We start from the raw sequence: 20,916 nt of genomic DNA, 5'->3' as shown, positions 1-20,916 counted from the left end.
AGAGCAATGCTCATAAAAAAGAAAAAGATAAAGAAAGAGGAGGGGGGAGGGAGCTGTTTCTGGGTTGCAGGGAAAGGGCCCAACTTCCACCTCCATGGCTGAGTTAAAAATCTGAGCTGAGTTCTCAGAGTAGCTGTAATTGGTTCTTTACACTACTCATTTCCTTGGAATAGGAGCAGTTGGCTTCTATTAAAACTCCAGGTGACATGCGGCTTCCTTGCCCTGTCTTCCGGAGCACTCTACATTAAGGGGAAATCACTGTAATCAAATCTCTGTGTCTTTCCTGCTGCTAAATAAAACGAGGTACTTTCTTCCTGGGATTTTGCAAAGACAACTGGATGGAGACACACACAGCCTGCACACACACCACATACCGACACAGTGTAACTCCCACAGAGTCCTCGCTCCCTCCTTCCATCCCTCCCTCTTCCCTCTCCTGAGGATTGCTGAACATTTTGCTCCAAACTCTCCAAGTCACCCACGTGTTTGTTCTCCCCTTTAGCTGTTCAATTTACTTCCCGACTTGACAAAGAGAAAGAGTTGTTCTCAGGCTGGGAGCTACAATCCTGGGACCACGCTGTCTCACCCATTCCCAGTCACCATCAGATCTGTCCCACCAACCCCCTCACTCTGGGGGGGAGTGGACTGATTACTGGGAGTCTCCCTGTCTCAACAACCCCACCCCTTTCCTTCACTCTTCTTCCTACTGCAACAGAGCAAACTGAATTTGCCTGTTTAGTCCCACTTGCCAGGGTGGGATGGAAGTGGGTGGGGAGGGGACGGTGGGTGGTGTAGACAACTGGAAATCTTTCTTTCATTCTCTTAGACACACACACAGGCACACACCAGCGCGCACACACTCGCGCGTGCGCCCCCGCCCCCCCCAACATTTATACCGTACTTTCAGGGTCTCTTACACACACGTGAATCCTAGCCCTCTCAAGCAAGGACAGACACGCCCCTGCTTTCCCTCCCCCAATTCCCAGAATAGAATTTAGCCCTGGGTCCTGGATTGCTAGTGATAAATAGACCAATGAGGAGAATTTGAGAACTGGGGAGGTGACCCCTTGCCTGAATGGGGGAGGGGGCGCTCTCCACTCACCGCCTGAGTCCCTGGAACGAGGAGGGCCAGGACATCCTGGATTTCTTCAGGCCGGGCCGGTGGCCAGTCTCCACGGCGTAGGAGGTGCGGTCCATGGCACGGCAGTACAGGTAGCGCTCTGTGTCCGAGTAGCCGCGATGTCGGACCCGGCCGGTGGCCCCGCTCGAGGCGTAGCGGCCACGAGCAGCCCCGGGAAGCGGCGGGGGCGGTGGCAGGGGGGGTGGCGGGGGCGGCTGCAGCGGACACTGGGGCTGGGGCTGGGGCGAGGGCGGCGGTGGCGGGGGCAGGTGGTGATGGGGGTGCAGGAGGCGGAACTGGGGCTGCCGGAGCGGGTACTGGTGGTGCTGCTCCTGCCTCCAGAGGTGCTTGGGGGCTTTGAGTGTGGCCCCTCCGGCGCCGTCGCTGCCCTCGTCGCTGCCCGCCCGGGCTGGCACGCTGCTGCCCTCTGCCTCCATCCTGGCTCGCAGCTCCGAGCCCTGCTGTCCAGCCAGTTTCACCGCGCTGGCCCGAGCGCCTCCTGGATGCTGCTGCTGCTGCCGCCGCCGCTTCTCGAGCCGAACAGAGGCTGGGCTCAGCTTCCCACTTGAAGCCACCAGAGGCTCCGGGCGACCAAGAGGAGGCTCTGCCAGCGGGAGGGGTCACAGAACGTGACAGGGCTCCCTCCACAGTGGTTGTGGCAGAGACACACTCCTGGGCTCCCCAGTTCACCAAGACTAGGACGCGCGGTGCTAGGCTTCACCGACAGCCGGTCCCCTCCTTCCTCCCTTTCTTCTTCCCTTCCTTCCTTTGGGCGCCTGCGGCGAAAGCAGGAATTGTTAGCAGCTCGAGATGCAGAAAAAGCAGCAGCAGTAGTGGCAGCAGCCTCCTCAGTCCAGAGTGCCTGAACCCTGAGACCAGAGCTGCTGAAAAGTTGGACAGCTCCTGACTGGTGAGCCCAGCCGCGACTTTCTCCAAAACCACCCCAGCCAGTCAGAAGTCAGACCTGTCCTCCTGATCCTTCCCCTCCCCGTGCCCCCGCCTCCCTCCCCCCACTGCCCCCCACTGCCCCTGAGCTTTCTTCTGCACCTCCACTTGCTTCAGTCTTCTTCCAGAAATGGAGTTCGGTGTTCCTGTCTGATTCTCACAGCTTGTTGATGATGAGCCCCATGCTGGGGCTTCCAAAGATAAGGGATGTGACCCGGCAAAGTTGCCCAGGATGGTTTTTGTGCAGGTTGCTGAAAATTTGGATCTGGGTGAGGGCCCAATATCAGGATTATTTCAGCCTCTTTCCCTGACATAGGATTAAATATTGTGTGGATCTTTCCCATAGCAGGGAGAATGCCCACTGTTTCCTCTTGAAGATCTTCCTCCAGCTATTATCTCATGTTGCTGTTCCTTCTGTGATTAAGGTCCCCAGGAGTGGTCCTAGTTGGAAATCAAAGTGAACGGTTGTCAAGGCTGAGAGATAGCTGGCCACAGTTAAGGCTGGGGAACCTTTTCCATTACAAACCTCCGTTTATCTTCAGGGGTTTCCACTGTCAGTGCCTGCCTGCAATTTTGTCATTCTGCCACTTTCAGCAGAACACAGCTCTATTACCAAAGCATTTAAAAACATGTATCACTATTATCCCACAGAAATAAGAGTCGTATTTGGCACTAAAATCCAAATTCCATTTCTATTTGTCTTCCTTTATTTAGTACTTTCCTGCAATGTTGGCCATTTTTGAGAAGTCAAGAAAGTTTCAGAGCAATATATGTACACATATTTTTCTTGTACTTTTTTTATATTTTAATTATATTTAATCTTAGAATTAGACTTTATGGGAACTAGTACTGTACCATCCATTATGTGAAATATAATTTTATTTAGGGGTTACAGTAGCTTGTTAGCAGCATAATTATTCTATTTACCATACACAGGCAATTTTGACACACTTAAATATGTACATTTTATTCATTTCATATAATGAATACTAAAGTACCAGAATCAGGAACCATCTCTCAGACTCTCCAGAGTGCCAGAAATCCAAAGTTCTCCATATAGTGAACTCTCAATATAAAAGCCAGTGATGAAATGCCATCAATGAAAATAAATGCTCACTTTGCTCACTGTTCCCTTCTCTAAGTAGAAGCAATTAAAATTAATGCTTTGCAAAAATGACCCTTGGCATTTCTACATGGGTATATTTCTTCCTCCTCCTTCTCTCCTTCTCCTCCTTGTCTTCCTTGTCCTCCTCCTCCTTCAAGGTAGGCAATGTCTCCTCCAACATTTCAGTATTGGCATTATGCCCATAGGGCCCATGTACAAAGCCTGAGAAAGGCTGTCTTGAGAGGAGCAAGGCAGTCTCCTAAGTACCACTTCCCTCTATGTAGCACTGAAAACATACCTGACTAAGGCATTCTTCTCTCCCCTTTACAGACACAAGTATGACTAATGGCAGTGGCCGAAGAATTTTCTATGCCTAGGAAGGCATTGAGCTGGTATCTTTCCAAACAAGAGAGGAGAGAAAAGGAAATGCTTGCAGTATAAATCATTTTTTCCAATTCATCGCATTATTAATATCTGGAACCATTTTGAAGAAGTATACAAATTTCTTTTTTTCCTATGAAATTCTTGCCACCTTTCTCCTCGATAGAGCTATGGCAGAATATCTATCTCAAGCTCATAATCTCGCTTTTCAAACACTAACAGTACAAACAAGTAGTATGTGATCTTCTTTCCAGAATGAAGAGAATTATTCAAACCTAACCTGCTTCTCACTGTCGGTTCTCTTCTTTCTTTTAATTAATGAACAATTTATTTTTCTTATATTCTCCATTTATTTTTTGTAAATGATTATTTTGTTTTTACTATAAAATTACAAGTCAGGTATATTTTTAAATATAAGAAAATCATTTATCAAACTAAAAAGCTTTTACACAACAAAAGAAACCATCAAAAAAATAATAAGGCAATCCATTGAATGAAAGAAGATATTTATAAATCATACATCTGATAATGGGATTAATATCCAAAATATATAAAGAACTTACATAATTTAATATCAAAATAACATACAACCCAATTTAAAAATGGGCAGAGAACTTTAATAGACATTTTTCCAAAGAAGACATACAGATGGCCAGTAGGCACATGAAAAAGCTTTCAATATCAATAATCAGCAAAATGCAAATCAAAACCACAGTGAGCTCTATCACCTCACACCTGTCAAATTCGCTATTACCAAAAAGCCACGAAAAAGCAAGTGCTGGTGAGGACTTGGAGAAAAGGCAACCCTCCTATACTATTGGTAGAAATGTAAATTGGTGCAGCAATGATGGAAAACAGTATAGAGATTACTCAAAAAATTTTAAAAATAGAACTGCCATATGATTCAACAATTCCACTTCTGAATATTTGAATGAAAATGAAAATACCAATTCAAATAAATACATGCACTCCTATGTTTATTACAGCATTAGTTACAATAGCCAAGATATGGAAGCAACATAATTGTCTACTGATAGGTGTATATACATACAATGTATATGTACACACACACACACACACACACACACACACACATACACACAATGGACTATTACTCTGTCAAAAAAGAAGGGAATTCTGCCATTTGCAACAACATGGATGGACCTCGAGGGCATTATACTAAGTGAAATAAATCAGAGAAAGACAAATATCATATGATTTCTTATAGGTGAAATCAAAACAACAACAACAAAAAAAATAGAAACACACTCATACATACAGGAAATGAACTGTTGATTATAAGAGTGGGGAAGGATTGAGGGGATGGGTGAAATAGGTGGAGGGGATTCAGAGGTACAGACTACCAGTTATAAAAAAAAATAAGTCATGGGGATGTTATGTACAGCATGGGGAATATAGTCAATAATACTGCAATAACTGTAAGGTGACAGATGGTATCTAGACCTAAGGTGGGGATCATTTCATAATATACAAAAATATCAAATTACTATGAAGTACACTTGAAACTAAAAGGATATTGTATGTAAATTATACTTCAATAAAAATTGCAAAAGAAAATCATATAAGTACCTTCTAACATGTTCCCAATTTGAGAGTTTTCAATTTCTCCTATAATTCCAAAAGATTACTTATAGTAGTAGTTTATTGTGTGACCTGTGAGGTAAAACAGCTTAGGTTCCAATCCACCACTTCTTACTCATGTGACCTTAGCTCTAAATTACTTACTCTCCATGTCTATTATATGCAAAGTAGTATTATTACCCATCTCAAAGGGTCTTGTGATTATTTCATGAGATAATACTTAGCACAATGCCTTATACACAATAACTACTTAATAAAAGCTACCAATTTGGATCATTCTTGATAGAGTTGGAAGAATTCTAAATTTGACTTTACTCAGGGGTTTCCAACCATGGCTGCACCTAAGGAGTATCACTTTGGAGACCTTTAAAAACTTCTGATGTTAAACTCTAGACCAGTGATTTCAAACTGTGATGTTACCAGAATCACCTAGAGAACAATTTAAGAATACAAAAGCCCAAGCTCCTTGAAGCAGATTAAGCTTAGGGCTTTGTACATTTACCAAGTTGGCCAGGTGATTCTGAATCCAACTAAAATTTGAAAACCATTGCCACACTTAAACAAATGAAATCAGTATTTCTGGGGGGAGAACCCAGATGACAGCATTTTTAAAAACTCCTTAGCTGACTTCAATATATCAATAACTACTGATCCAGACCTATTCCCTCACTATATAGCCACAAAATTACTTTAGGTTCTCTTAGTTGACTTGCCCACATGACTCAAATACTTTCTGGCAAACCTAGTTTAAGCGTCCAGATCTCATGAAAATTTATAGTTTATCTATGACTCTTGTCTCTATGTTAAAAGAAAATCTTACACGGTTAAAAAAATGAGACTTCTAGTTTTCCATTTAAAAACACTTTTCATTAATCTAAGGGTTGTGCACTCATATTTAAAATAACCAAAAATGGAAATATTCAATGGGGACATCAGTTTTCCATACTTACATGTCAAATAAATTATCCATTTTTCCCACTGATTGACCATAAATGTTGGAGTTTTATGGGTACAATCTGAGAGGGTCTTTAAAAACTATTGGGTTCATATGGGGCTTCCCTGAAAGCTTTCACTACTCATCATCAGCACATCTGTATAAAAAGTGAAAAAATCTGGTAAATTATCAGTGCATTTTTCCTGAACAAACCTAAATAATAAGTTAGTTGGTGCCATTACCATGGTACAGAGATTATACACCACCACCACCACCTTTTTTTGCCAATGCATTTCAAATCTGCCCTAGCAATCCAATCAATCACTGAATGTTCTGCTGGACAATTAACAAGGGAGAACATTCCTGTCAATAATGATGGAGTGTTCTGGCAGAAATGATGTCAATAAAAAGCTAAGAGTGAGCAAGCACCATTTCAATTCAGAACACAGAATTAAATGTAAGTTATGATAACTAAGGGTCCACTGCTAACTTCATGATGAGAGGAAGATTTAAATGAAACTTTCGTTTTGCATATATCCTAAGTATACTTGAATACACGTGTTATGTTATTTGTGAGGATGTATCAATCTGATGCCAAACAGTCAGCATAGAGTTAGAAATTTTCATCATCAAATGATGTCTTACATAAAGCCAAACTGCTGCCTAGTTAGAAATATCCAAAGGATGCATTCAGAGTCTAGATTTCACCCAAGTGTTCAATGTTTTTCAGAAACAAGGTTAGGGCATTTCCTGTGGATATATGAAGGGCTTTCAGAACTGTAAAAATCTATACATATATTAAATTGTATTATCAATATTACCACTCTAAGTACTAGTACTAAAGTCCCTACCCCATTGTTTCAATATGTTAGGTCATTTTTAGTAATTTTTTTTCTCTAATATGAAACAAAAAGCAATATGTGATAAATGTTGAACTAAGAAATGCTACACTTGAGCACATTTTTCTTTGATTAGCACACTGATGGAAATTCAGCAGTAAGTGCTTGGCTGGCCCTACAGGTTTCAGTACTACCAGAAACCAATCTTGTAACTTCCTAACAACACTACTCCACTTGTCAATTCAAGCTGAAAATATTGGTTATCTGTCAGTTCCCATGCAGACTTCGGTATTTAACTGATGAACATGAAAAAATACTTGTCTTCAAGGAGCTTTGTGTCTTTAAGGGAAGTAAACAAATAGACAAACAAGTATAACTCAGGGAGAGAGAGAGAGTTTGTGAGACATGGGTGTTGATGGGGATATGTAATGTCTGGTACATAAGAGGAACATTCAGTGTGTAAGTGTCAGTAGACTTCACAATGAAGATGATGATGCCAAGACCTCAAGCACAAGGTGAAATCAGTTAATCATACCTTGTATGAACATGTATGTATGACTGTATATGTTTGTCTTGGGGAGCATCAAAACGAATTCTGTGCAGAAATTGGCACTGGCAAAATCTCAGAGATGAGAGGAACTGTGGGGCACTGGAAATTCAGAAAACGTCAAGTAATTTTATGAATCTGTAAGAAGGACAGGTAGGTAAGTATGCAAATATCTCATAATGAATCACCTTTTAGGAAGGCCCCCCTCAAGGCAATATACTAAATTATCAAAAGGGGCCCCTCTGTGTGACTCAGGTAAGATGACGAGTAGGAAGCAAACACAGAAAAAATCAAGGATATGAGAGGAAGAAGGAAAATAATGGATGATACGCTGTCTCTCAGAAGGCAAAAGTGGATTGAACTCTAAGGTATAGATGGAAGAATTTGCCTTAAACCAGACCAAAGCCAACATTTCCATTGTGATAGCAGAGAAAGAGGAAATGATGAATTCTGATGGAAGTAAGTTTATTGCATTTATCAAACATTTAGCTTTTGGCATTCTGCCAAATAATTTTCATACCCTGTTTTATTTAATCCTTACAACAATGTGCTTCTTTCTTCACATTTTAACATTTTGAAAATCACAAGGAGTCTTTCTACAGAGACTAAAAGGACTGTGCGAGTCTCCTGCAGATGTTGAGTGTAACCCATGTGATCTTAACTCTACATAGAAAACATCTGTTATCTCATTGTCTCAACATTAATTTATTCATTCAACCAATGCTTACTGAACACTTAATATGTGCCAAACATAAGATCTGGAGGAAAAGGACTGAATAAATCAGTACAGTTTTGGCTCTCCTGTTCTAATTGGAAGAAAGAGAACAAAAACTCAAACAAATATATAAATATGCCAGATGAGGTTCAGTGCCATAAAGCAAATAGAAGCAAATTGAGAAGTTAGTGTATGATGTTTGGGAGTGAAGGAAGGGTGTCAGCCAGCATCCCAGGCTATGAAAAATACAAGTGCAAAGACAGTGCCATATAGCAGCAGTTTGTCATACTGGGGAATACCAAGCCGACCAGTGGCCTGGGGTGAAGTAAAGTGGAGGCTATTTGGAAATGAATTAAAATCAAGGAGGGCCATGTTGGAATGGTAAAGATTTTTGATGTGTTACTTGTATTCATAGAACAGTACATAGTTCAATTTTAGACTTAATTAAATGAGATTTAGACACCTAATATTCACTTAAAATGTCTTCAAAAGACTATACTATATTGCCTCACTGAAGAGATAACTTACTCCATATGTAGAAATAATGAAAATATGCCTGGGAGACAAATATCTATCGTAAGTAAAGAAAATATTTCTTTCAGGGAGAAAGACTGTACTTCCATATTTTATTGTAAAGCAACAAGATATTCATAAGTACTTGAAGCTGTATATTGTTTAATCATTGAAGTAACTACAAAATCATGTCTGATCATACAACAGCAATACACTTAAAAAGACGAGATATTTCTAAATCCCTTGGAAGATGTCATAGAACTTTCAAAGTGACTGATTCGTGAGACCTGAAGGATAATTACTCAGGTGCTAAATGTCCATCTGTCAAAAGCTTCTAGCTGACTTTTAAGAGAGCATCCTAAGCTTCTAGTGTTTGACAATTAAATTTAAAAAAGGAATCAACATGCCTTGAAATGTCAGTCTCAATCTCAATATGCAAAAGAGATTATGAGAAGTAGCTTGTTATTATGAAATTAGGCCTAACCTACCAAAGGTCAAAAATAGTTATGAATCTTTCAATTTTTTTGAAAAGATTTATTTATTTATTTATTTGATTGAGAGAGAGAGAGCGTGAGAGAGAGAGCCCAACTGTCGCGCACGGTGGGGGGGGGGGTTGGGGGGATGAGAATATCCAAGCAGACTCCCGTTGAGTGCTGAACCCAATGCTGGGCTCTAACTCGGGACCCTGAGATCATGACCTGAGCGGAAAGCAAGAGTCAGACACTTAACCAACTGCGCCACCCAGGCACCCCAAGAATCTTTAAATTCTTAATGTGAAGAAGACTTAATCTTAGACTTTAAGATGCTGGAAAGTAACAAGGTAGGCAGTGGTATGGCAAAATTATGCATTTTCCCTTTAAGAAAATGTAAATTTAAAGTAATATTTCTCATTTTATAAAGTTCCTATTAAATTGAGTTGAATATTATAATTAATGTGTTTCTTAAATAAAGGATTTCTAGCATTAACTCCAGTTTACATCTGAGGAATTGGAGGCTGATAGTAGCAATTATTGGCCTAAGGTCAGATATTTGTTGAGTTTGAAAGCCAGAACTTGAGCCCCTGCCAACCTCAGTCTGAAACCTGTGATCTTACCTAGAAGACAAAGGGATAAACTAAATACAGAACTTTTTAAATTAAAATGTCAATGGATAAATTGTTTAATAATATCAGTGGATGGGTGGTTTAATATAAAATTAGAGAGCTAAAAAGATATAAGCTGAAATATTGGATATATCTTGTGTGAGGGACAAGATACAAATGTTCATTATCAATACTTCTAATCAACAGTAAACCATAAATCCTAGATACCTTAATAAGACAAACACACACATAGATACTGAAGATAAATGGATTGAAAACAAAGAATCAAAACTCATTATTTGCTGATGATAACATTATCTACATACAAAACACAAAGGAATATGGAGACAAATTATTAGAATGTTAAGGGAGTTTAGAGGGGGGCAACCAATTTATAAGAATCAGTGGCAGAAAACCCACATCATCACCAACAGAACAGATACACCTGAGGTGGGTAGGAACAAGCAGTGAACAGTGTGGAACTGAAAATTCTATCTTTGAGAGAGAAAGCTGCAAGAGATTCTAAATATTTTGTATTTGTAACCTTCCCAAACTAAATCACTGGACAAACATTTAAAATTGTGGCAGCATAAAAAAAATGTGGTGAGTCAAAATAGAATCCTGAGTTAAAAATAATTGTGAATGTCTTTAAAATAGATTTCATCCTCCTTTCAAAGCTTAGCTGTTAAATTAACACTAAATTAGAATAACAATTTTTATGAAAAGATATGTGTAGCTCTCAAGTAGAAGGTGAACCTCCTTCATTCTTTGGCTATGATTCTCCCGTTCCCGGAACACATATATTCCTCGGTATTTTTTTTAAAGATTTTATTTATTTATTTGACAGATAAAGGCAGTGTGTACGAAAGAGGGAACACAAGCAGGGTGATTAGTAGAGGGAGAAGCAAACTCTCCGCTGAGCAGGGAGCCCAATGCGGGGCTTGATTCCAGGACCCCGGGATCATGACCTGAGCCAAAGGCAGACACTTCATGACTGAGCCACCCAGGCACCCCCATATATTCCTCAATATTAACTCCCTACATCCTCCTGGTTGCCAGAAAGTTTCCTTCTTAGGGTCAGGAAAGATTTTAATTTCTCAAATATGTGCCATCTGATGGGTCTGTGAATATTTTTTGATACTTATCCAACACCACCAAATTCAATTCCTACAGTAGCTCTAGCTGATATTAATTGAAAGATGAGTAAGTTTAACTCATTAAGTCAAAAGGCTTTTCCTCAAGTAATAATAAATGTGTTATTTTTCAGCAGTATCACAATTCACCTTTACAATTTGAAGTAAACAAGACTGCAAAGAGGCTTCCTATATTGAGAGAAGACAAGTTTCTTAATCTATCCTCAAGAAATACACGTTCCCTCCAAAAAAGAGAATTTGGATCAGTACCTGGGGCATACTCACAAACTAACTTGAATTTTAACCGAGGTACTCACTTTCTTTGTGAATGCAAAATTTTTAATAAAATAGTACTTTTAAAAAACATTAAGAAAATGTGCTACTTATTTTGATAGAATTTAAAATTTCTATGTAACTTGATGAGCAGAATAGAAGGAAATAAGAACCTTGGGAGAGGAAAAAACATATAGAATTCATATAGAATTCTATGTGAATATATAGAAGTCTATAAAAATATATAGAATTTAATGTTTCTGCTTGCTTATTCTATCTTCTTACAGACTTGACACCATGATACAAGATTTTATTTACTTTAATCAATGTAGTTTTTTTTAAGATTTTATTTATTTATTTGACAGAGAGAGACGCAGATTTTATTTATTTGACAGAGAGAGACACAGCGAGAGAGGGAACACAAGCAGGGGGAGTGGGAGAGGGAGAAGCAGGCTTCCCACTGAGCAGGGAGCCCGATGTGGGGCTTGATCCCAGAACCCTGGGATCATGACCTGAGTCGAAGGCAGATGCTTAACGACTGAGCCACCCAGGTGCCCCTTAATCAATGTAATTTTGACATTGTATTTGGAGGAAGAAGAAGAAAGATATTAACCATTATTCTCCTCAGCACGACACTACCATTTTAAAATAAATGGAAGATCCATGGTCTAATATTACTAAGGCTGAGTAATTTTCCCCCTGGCTCAGTGCATGGAAAACAGCATATTTTCCTCATGCATAAATAATGGAAATCTCATCATCGAATTGTTCAGAATGCTTTGTGCAGTGTGCCAAATGTAGACCTAGATTTATTTGCAATGACCTCTGTGCAGGTTCAAAGATGTGGACCAACTGACCAGTCATAAACTTCACACTGTGCTTATTAATCCAGTCCCTCTTTGATGTTGGTCAAGTAACCCATAAATGCTGAAGGTATTTAGTCAAAATGGTCAAACCAGTAGTCTTACTGAATTTAAACATTTTTCTAAAAGGTATGTCATTCATCGTCCTTACTAAGGGAATGCTCACCACAGCCAGAAAGTCCTGAATTTCAGTTCCAGCTCTGAGATGTTCTAGATGTATGACTACAGGCTACATAACCACTCTAAGTATCAGTTTCTCATCTATAAAATGGGGGTGATAACAGAACCGACTATGCAATGTTACTGTAAGGATTAAATGAAATAATAAATGTAAAATTCTCAGCACAGTATCTGACACATAATATATATATATATATACACACACATATATACATTATTTTATATATTTATGTATATATGCATATGTACACATATATTACATATAATTTAGGAAATAAGGAAAATGGAGAACCAAACACCCCTAATGTATTACACTGGAGCTCTTGAAAATCCTGAGCCGCATCCAAGCAGTAATAGGACTGTACCTTTCAGCCAGCAATGAGTATTTCAGTTAGAAAAAGAATCACATACAAATATCTTAAATGTGAAACTAATTCTGCCTTCTACTTTGCCTTGTTTCTACTTTTATTTCTACTCCATATGTATTTTCTGGTATATGGAGAAGAAGGATGAAAACCAACATCAGCTGAGGGTCTACCGTATGACAGATGTTACTGTAATGAGCATTTCACTTATGCTACAACAATTGATAGTCACGGCCTTTTAATCAGGTAGAGATTATAATTCCTACTTTACATAACTGGCCCAAATAACTGGCCAAAATTTACACAACTAGAGGGGCTCCTGGCTGGCTCAGTCAGCAGACCATGCAACTCTTGATCTTGGGGTCGGGAGTATAAGCCCCACCTGGGATATAGAGCTCACCCCCCCCAAAAAAAACTACACACCCAGAAAAATACTGGAACCCAATTTCTAGCCACTTTTTGTGTTACCTCCAAAGTCTTTTACATTTCTTTACTTAAGGAATTTACTAGATGTAGTAGTAGGTCAGGTTCCTATCTATTTTGAGTTGGGAACCTATTGCTTTAGGGAAACTATGCTAGGAAAGTAGTTAGCTTTCTAACCAGCTGAAGTGGTAGCTTTCTAACCAACCTACTACTCCATAATAGAAATACCTTATACTGCATTAAAACAAGGGTCGGCAAACTATGGCTATGGGGCAACTCCAACTTACCGCCTGTTTTTGTAAATTAAGTTTCACTGGGACACAGCCACATCCATTCATTTACTTACTGTCTATGACTGCTTTCACACTGTGACAGAGTTGAGTAGTTGTGACAGAGGCTGTGTAGCCCACAATGTCTAAAATATTCACTATCTGGGTCTTTATAGAAACAGTTTGCTGACTGTTAATGAATAAGAAAATACTAGATGACTAACAAACCAACATCTATAATATTCTCCCCATGAGGAATTACTCTTTGTTGTGTTTGGGCAAAAGTGAGTGTCGAGGTTCCAGAAGACAACTTCAGCAGCCTCCAAGTCAGCCTAAGGGAACAGGGGAGGAGAGGCTGTGTGATCTCAAGAGCACAGGTTTGACTCAGGTAGTTCGCCCCAAAGGAAGAGCTACTCTGTTCATGATGCCCAGGTGCCCCGCACAAATAGAGACCTGGTGCCTGCTTTTCCTCTGTGCTGTTTCTTTGCTAGTCCTTCTTCCCCTCAGCTGAAACTTCTCCCAACTCCTCACTCTTTACTTGACTTCAAGATCCTTTTCAAGAGGTCAAAGCCTTCCCTCTTTCAAACCAAGCATCCTTTTGAAGCATGAGGAGTATGATTATTTTTTTAAAGATTTTATTTATTTATTTGACAGAGAGAAAAGAGAGAGCACAAGCCGGGGGGAGCAGCAGAGGGAGAGAAAGAAGCAGACTCCCCGCTGAGCTGAATCCCAGGACCCCGGGATCATGACCTGAACTGAAGGGAGAGGCTTAACCAACTGAGCCATCCAGGCACCCCTGAGGAATATGATTATTATTTACTCTTAACTGCAACTGATTTATATACAACTTTCTAACTCTTCAAGTTACTTGAATTTCTTTATCTTTTTTTTTTTTTTTTTTTTAAAGATTTTATTTATTTATTTGACAGAGAGATAGAACAAGTAGGCAGAGAGGCAGGCAGAGGGAGAGGGAGACGCGGGCTTCCCGCAAAGCAGGGAGCCCGATGTGGGGCTCGATCCCAGGACCTTGGGATCATGACCTGAGCCGAAAGCAGCCGCTTAACCAACTGAGCCACCCAGGCGCCCCTTGAATTTCTTTATCTTTTTCCTTCTGTTGGTGAACTAAAGATTTTGAAATGTCAGTAATTTTAAGCAATATCCATGCAAAAGAAACATTTCCGGTTCCTAATTTCTCCTTAAAATTTAATTTTTCTTACAACTTTCATCAGTACCATTCCTGATGACTTAATAATATAAACTAGAATCTAACAGCAATAACCTTCTTAATATTTTCTTTTGAGTTTGTCCTGGCACCTACTGAGAATAAGCCCCCAAACTGCATATTTTATCCACTATCTACTATAATTCCACTAACTGCATTGTCCAAACCAAGAATTGGGGTTCATAGTCTGATAGATCTCTAGGAAATGTAAACTACTATTTTTAATGAGATATAATTGATATATAACATATTAGTTTCATGTATACAAATAATGATTTGATATATGTGTATATTACACAATGATCACAAAAAAATCTTGTTAGTATTCATCATCATACATATCTACAATTTTTTTTCTTGTCAGAAGAACTTTTGAGACCTATTCTCTTAGTAACTTTCAAATAGGCAATACAGTATTATTTATTTCAGTCAGTGCTATACATTACCTTCCTAGGGCTTTTTTATTTTTAAAACTGGAAGTTTGAGGGCACCTGGGTGGCTCAGTCAGATAAGTGGCTGACTTTGATTTCAGCTCAGTTTCCTCGGAGTCCTGGGATCTAGCCCTGTGTAGGGCTCTGTACTCAGTAGGGAGTCTGCTTCTCTCCCTCTTCCTCTGACCCTCCCCACCCCCACTCACTCTTCTCTCTCTCTAAAATAAATAAATAAATCTTTAAAAGAAAAAACCTGGAAGTTTGTACCTTTCGACCATCTTCACCCATTTTGTGCCTCCCCTCCCCACATCCTACCTCTGGCAACCACCAATCTATTCCCTGTATCTATGAGTTCAGGATATGATTATTTTTAATCAGATTTTTTCCCCCAAATCCAGGATATAGAATGATCATAACTACGGAGATGCTCCAATATATTCCCTAGAGTTACCCTCTTAGCTATATGGGGAAGATGTGGATAATTGTGAATTCTACACCCACCCAAGACATTCAGGAACTCTAACTAAGAATCACTTAAATCCACAATGGGGAAAATAATCATTAGAATATATCTGAATATAATACAAAATGGTGGATTAATTTTTTCAGGATTTTTTATTTACATGTATTACCACATACATTATATTGTATTTTCTCTTTAGTTCACACCTGGGCATTATCTTTACATGTGCTGATTCTTTCCAGTAAATTAACTGACTAGCAAATCCAGTTGTAAAAACAAAAATTATCAAATACGTTGAATTAAATACATTAATGTCATCTTAGACTATTTCTTCCCTTTGATTTTTTGTATCCAAACATTTCTAAGTTGTATCAATTCTTCCATAACCATAATCCTTACAGTCATCACTTCCTTTTCTTTCCTACTTCCAAATTATAGTACAAACTTTCACCACTTCACTCCTGTATTATTGTGACAGACTTCTATTTTAGTATTATCCAAAATGTGGTCTGAAGACCACTTAAATCAGAATCACATTGATCCTTGTTAAGATGGAGATTAAGGGCCCTCTCCAGACTTAATCAGAATCTCAGTTAAGCTCAGAAATCTGCAACTTCAACAAGCTACCTAGGTGGATTCTTAAGCACATTAAAGTTTAAAAACCACTGTTCAAAAGGCTTTCTTCCTTTCTCATCTCTCCCTAGTTTCAAGATATTGTGCACATTTCTACGACATAAGTCACTGTAACGTGATGAATTTTCCTTCCACTCGCCTGTAGAAAACCTTCCATGAGTCCCCATTATTCTCTGGATTAAGTACAAATGTCTTAACCTAGCAATCAAAGACCCACACAATATGGTCAGGCACTAATTTTGCAATTCCCCACTGTCTCCCAAGATCACAACCTAATTTCTAGTTTCAGGCATCCAACTCTATGTTGAATCCCCTCCCCCAGGTTAGCACACCCTCCATTTATTCGATTCCAACTCATTCATAATCCGCTCCAAAAACAAGGCAATTCCAAGTTTTTTCATAAGGCCTCCCTTGATCCTTCCTTTGTATGAGCTCATAGCATTTATTGTTCATACTATTCAGATGGCACTTAATCACAGACTGCCTGTGCTGCCTCTTGAATTGTCACTTAATTTTTAATGTGAGTATGCATGTCTCATTTTCATACCTCAATAGTGAAATTTCTGAGGGTAAAAACACTGGGAATATAACTGAGCTGCTAGCATACTTATAAAGAATGAATACATATTTTTGAAATGACTAAATGAATACAAAATTGAGTAAGTCACCTCTGATTTCACCAATGATTTGTCTGATACAGTTGACTGTTTTGGCACTGCACATACTCTGTGTTAAGAGACTCCCTTATTTTATGAGCTTACACTTCTTTCATCTTTATATGCTAAAGAGCTATTCATGACAACCAAATTAATCCCAAACCAGACAAAATGCCAGCAACAAAAGCATCAGTACTCTGGTTCAAATACCGTATGAAGATCTTGCTGGCTGGTCCATCTGGAATGTAGAGCTTGAAATTCTAAACGTCATTCTGTCCATTTTATACCCAGTCACACAATCACAAAACACTTCATGTCTCAGTTAATGATCTCAATATCCCTAAGAGATGCTGGTAATTTAGCTGTATGACTGCCATAACATCATAAGCCCCAGATTACCTACTGGAAGCACTTACATCCATGGTACTTATAATCACTTACATCCATGGTACTTATAATCACAAACATCTCCTTGCCTCCAAATGATTCCATGTCCAAAATACAAAGTCAGAATTCATAATGAAGCAGAATCCCTGGTTCAGGGCTAGGGTCCACATCACCATCTCCCAGGGACTAGACAGCAAGCTAGGTGAAGGATTAGTATAGGAATATTGGTTGACTTAAAGACTGGCTTATCTGTCTACCAGAATCTAATGTCCACCCTATTAAAAACTTCAAAGCACTTAGAGCTATTTTAATGAACACACTTTGAACAATAACTGATAAACTATGCATCTGAATGGTTTTTAATGAGTCTAATTTATACTATAATCCATTTTTTAGACATTTAAAGTAATATATTATGGTAATGTATATGTACTTAGTTTCCATGACCAACATATATAGCCAAATTATCTATTTGAATGGGTAATTTATTTTTTGTAAGAATTATAATTATTTTAATGCCTTATAAGGCTCACATTTTTGTTATTGTCCGTATTTAAATTTTCATAGAATATTCTTTTTCCAAACAATAAAGTACAAAGGGAGGCTTTGGAGTAATGAAAATTTATGTTCAAATCCCAACTCTGCAACTAACAGTGTGAATCAAGGATACTTTGTCTTACTCCCCTGAGGTTAATTTCCCTAAGATGTTAAAAGAAAAAGGAATAATAATTCCTACATCAAAGAATTGCGTTAAGGATATAGTAACACGTGAATAGATTAAGCACAACGCTTACCATACAGATATTTATCGTCTGCTTCTCCCCATTAAAAAGAAAAAAAAAAAAAACTCAATGAGAAAAGAACCTGGTACAGAGTAGATGCTCAAAGACCATTTGTTGAATTGATATAATTAAACTTTTTTACTGATAAGAAAAAAGATTTCAGGTGATTTTTCTAATTTTAATATAACTCATCTTAAGTATGGAGTAAAATATTTCCTGGAAAGGAAAACATTAAGAAACCAGTCCTATCTTTCTTCTTTCAGATGCTGGGAAACAAGGCTGCACTTGGTGAAGGAAGATGCATATCATCAATAAACTAATAACATACTGTGATTAATGTTTATCACAGAGTAGTCTACCAATATCAAAAACACCTGGGCATATTACCCTGATGACCTATGAAGACTGGGCCAATTAATCTGGTGTTTCGTTAATGACCCATGATGAGGCTGGAGGGGAGTCCATAATTGTTGAGTTCTATATGCTTAGGTCCCTGATAGCTTTTAATCATTTAAACAAATATGACAAGTAATGGGGATTATATCATTTACTCATTAAATGAATAATTATGGAGCAACAACTCACTGCCAAGAAATGTTCTAGTCACTGGGGATAAAGCAGTGAACAACACAATCAAGGCTGCCAATGTCTGTATTAAATGTAGTGAGATACACAATAAACACGTAATAAATGTAAAAATAAATACTCCAGAGAGAAGATAGTGAGGTGTTCTATTCTGAGAGTTAAAATAAGGAATGTGCTAGGTTACTAAATGCTACTTTAGATTGGGTTGGCAAGGAAGACCTCTCTGAGCAAGTGACCTTTAAGCTGAGACCCAAATGAGATGGAGGAACCAGGAATACAAACATCTGAGAAAATATTATAGAAGAACAACCAGTCTAGTGCGGCGACCTTGAATAATGGTTTGGCCAGTTTGAATGAACAGACATCAAACTACTGCAAGTGAGTCAATTAAGCCAGGAATTATTCCAGGACATGAAGAATATTTTCATTTTCCTTATTGTTATATGGAAGGTGTTCGATGAGGTAATTGTGAAAGACCATTTTCTACTAAAAAAAAAAAATCCAAAATGTTATGGTCAAGATGGTTCTGTTCATTCCAATTGAACACTGAATCTTTCAACTCCTTTAGTAGAAAATCCCCATGGCCTGGTGAGCGGCACCTCTTGACCAATGAAGCTATAGATGTGACAGCTGTTATAATGTGTATAGAAAAGCCAAAAAGAACTCCTTTCCACATATGTGACAGAGCCAAACAAATGTGTCTGAATTTTTCATTAATAAGACTTACAATGGAGAGAGACAAAAGGAACATATACAAAATTTAATACACAAAAGTAAAGAAGGCTATTTTCTTCCTTGTAATCTGGAAACCTTAATTGTAAATATTAGAGCTTTAGTGGAAAGAAATCAGGTAATTAATTCCTATAGTATTAAAATACTGAATTTTCAAAAAGAGTATAGAAAATATAGCATACTTGTGTTGCCAGTATAATACATGTATCACTCTATAAAAATTCTGAGTTAGAGTGGACATATTGACTCCCACTTGTGTAAACCAGCTGCAAAAGTGATTTATTTAATTAAATAACTTATTTAATAAATGTGAATAACTACTACATGTTCTACATAACAGAGTATAACAAACATAACAAAATTCTTGACATCCTTCAAATAGACAACAGAAAGTAAAGAAACATATATTCTATCTGGTGATTATAAGTTCTATGGAGAAAAATAAAGGCATGGGGAACAAGGAATGTGGGAGAGGAGAGTGTGCAGCTTTATAAGATAGGTAAGGAAAGCCCTCTATGATAACATGATATTTGAGCAGAGACCTGAAGGGAATTAGGAAAAAGCATTACAGGTAGAGTGGATTGTCAGTGTAAAGTCCCTGAGGCAGGAAAAGACAGCAAGGAGGCTTGTGTGGTTGGAGTGGGTTGAGTGAACAAGGCACCAGAGAAAATAAAGCTGGGGTGCAAGTGGGTGGGGACGGTGTAGGGTGTGTGTTTCTGAGAAGAGGTTTTGGCTTTGATTCAGAATGAAATGAAAGGTTTTGAGAAGAGAAATAGCATAGTCTGAGTTATAGTCTAAGAGGATCACACTGTGACTGCCATGTTGAAAACACATCATAGAGTGGCAAGTGTGAAGGTAGAGAGACAAGACAGAAAGCTATTTCAATAATCAATCTGTGGGGCACCTGATGGCTGTCAGTTAAGGGTCAGACTCATGATTTTGGCTCAGGTCCTGATCTCTGGGTTGTGGGCTAGAGCCCCTTGTAGGCTCTGCACTCAGCAGGGAGTCTGTTTGTTCCTCTCTCTCTGCCCCTCCCCTGACTCACTCACTCTCTCTCTCAAATAAATAAATAAATCTTTAAAAAAATAATCAATCTGCATATTTACTGACCAGGGAGATTGAACATCTGCTCATATATTTTACCTAACCAGGGACTACAGTATTGCATTATGTTAGGATTGCATTAATATTTTCCCCTCACATTTGTGAGACTTATTCTTTTTATTTTTAACTTTTTATTTTGAAATGACTATAGACTCACAGGAAATTGCAAAAATACTACAGGGAGGGAGGTACTATGTGTCTATGACCCATTTTTTCCTTAATAGTAAGATGTGAGACTTAATAGTAAAAATGAGTAAACCAGATATTTCTCTGAAATATGAAATGAAACTCATTCCTTCTTGGTGATGTGAATTATCTGGAACATTACCACTCTAGAATAACAAAACGGGGCATTCTCTCATATCCCTTAAAGATCACACTGATCTAAATCTGAAACATAGAATATTTATTTTTCTGAAATAATTCCATGTAAATTACTTCTTCCCTCACCTTTTCTTCCTTCTTTAATTTTCTACTCTCCAGAACTGTATCTAACCAGGTTTTTCTATTCTTTACCTCTGCTCATCACCCCACATTGCCCCCCAATATGAGGAGTCAACCATAGATTATAACCATGGAGAGATTTTTTTGAACTTCTACATTTGGAGGAGAAAAAAAACAATGGCAAACCGT

At 38.5% G+C, this 20,916-nt stretch overlaps 1 protein-coding gene and 1 long non-coding RNA gene across 6 annotated transcripts in view; one reads left to right on the top strand and one right to left on the bottom strand.

Annotated features, from left to right (window-relative positions):
• The window catches only part of PDE4D (phosphodiesterase 4D), a 1,430,886-nt gene that overhangs the window by 859,146 nt on the left and 550,824 nt on the right, over nt 1-20,916 (bottom strand). The window contains exon 1 of one of the 5 annotated variants that reach the window (XM_078067292.1): nt 1,103-2,009. The exons of the other annotated variants lie outside the window; for them this stretch is intronic. Coding sequence (XP_077923418.1) covers nt 1,103-1,557 — 455 coding nt within the window. The 5' untranslated portion in view covers nt 1,558-2,009. Of the gene's footprint in view, nt 1-1,102; nt 2,010-20,916 lie in introns of those variants that run through there. 5 annotated transcript variants of the gene reach the window in all.
• On the top strand, nt 1,086-19,862 carry LOC118529996 (uncharacterized). The gene is made up of 4 exons (XR_004914420.2): nt 1,086-1,212; nt 1,912-2,030; nt 11,050-11,224; nt 18,126-19,862. It is a non-coding gene; the product is annotated as an uncharacterized LOC118529996 (long non-coding RNA).

This window comes from Halichoerus grypus, chromosome 2 (genome assembly GCF_964656455.1).
Source record: "Halichoerus grypus chromosome 2, mHalGry1.hap1.1, whole genome shotgun sequence".
NCBI lineage: Eukaryota > Metazoa > Chordata > Mammalia > Carnivora > Phocidae > Halichoerus > Halichoerus grypus.
The sequence above is the reverse complement of the archived record's forward strand: the minus strand, read 5'-3'. Positions and strand labels throughout refer to the sequence as shown.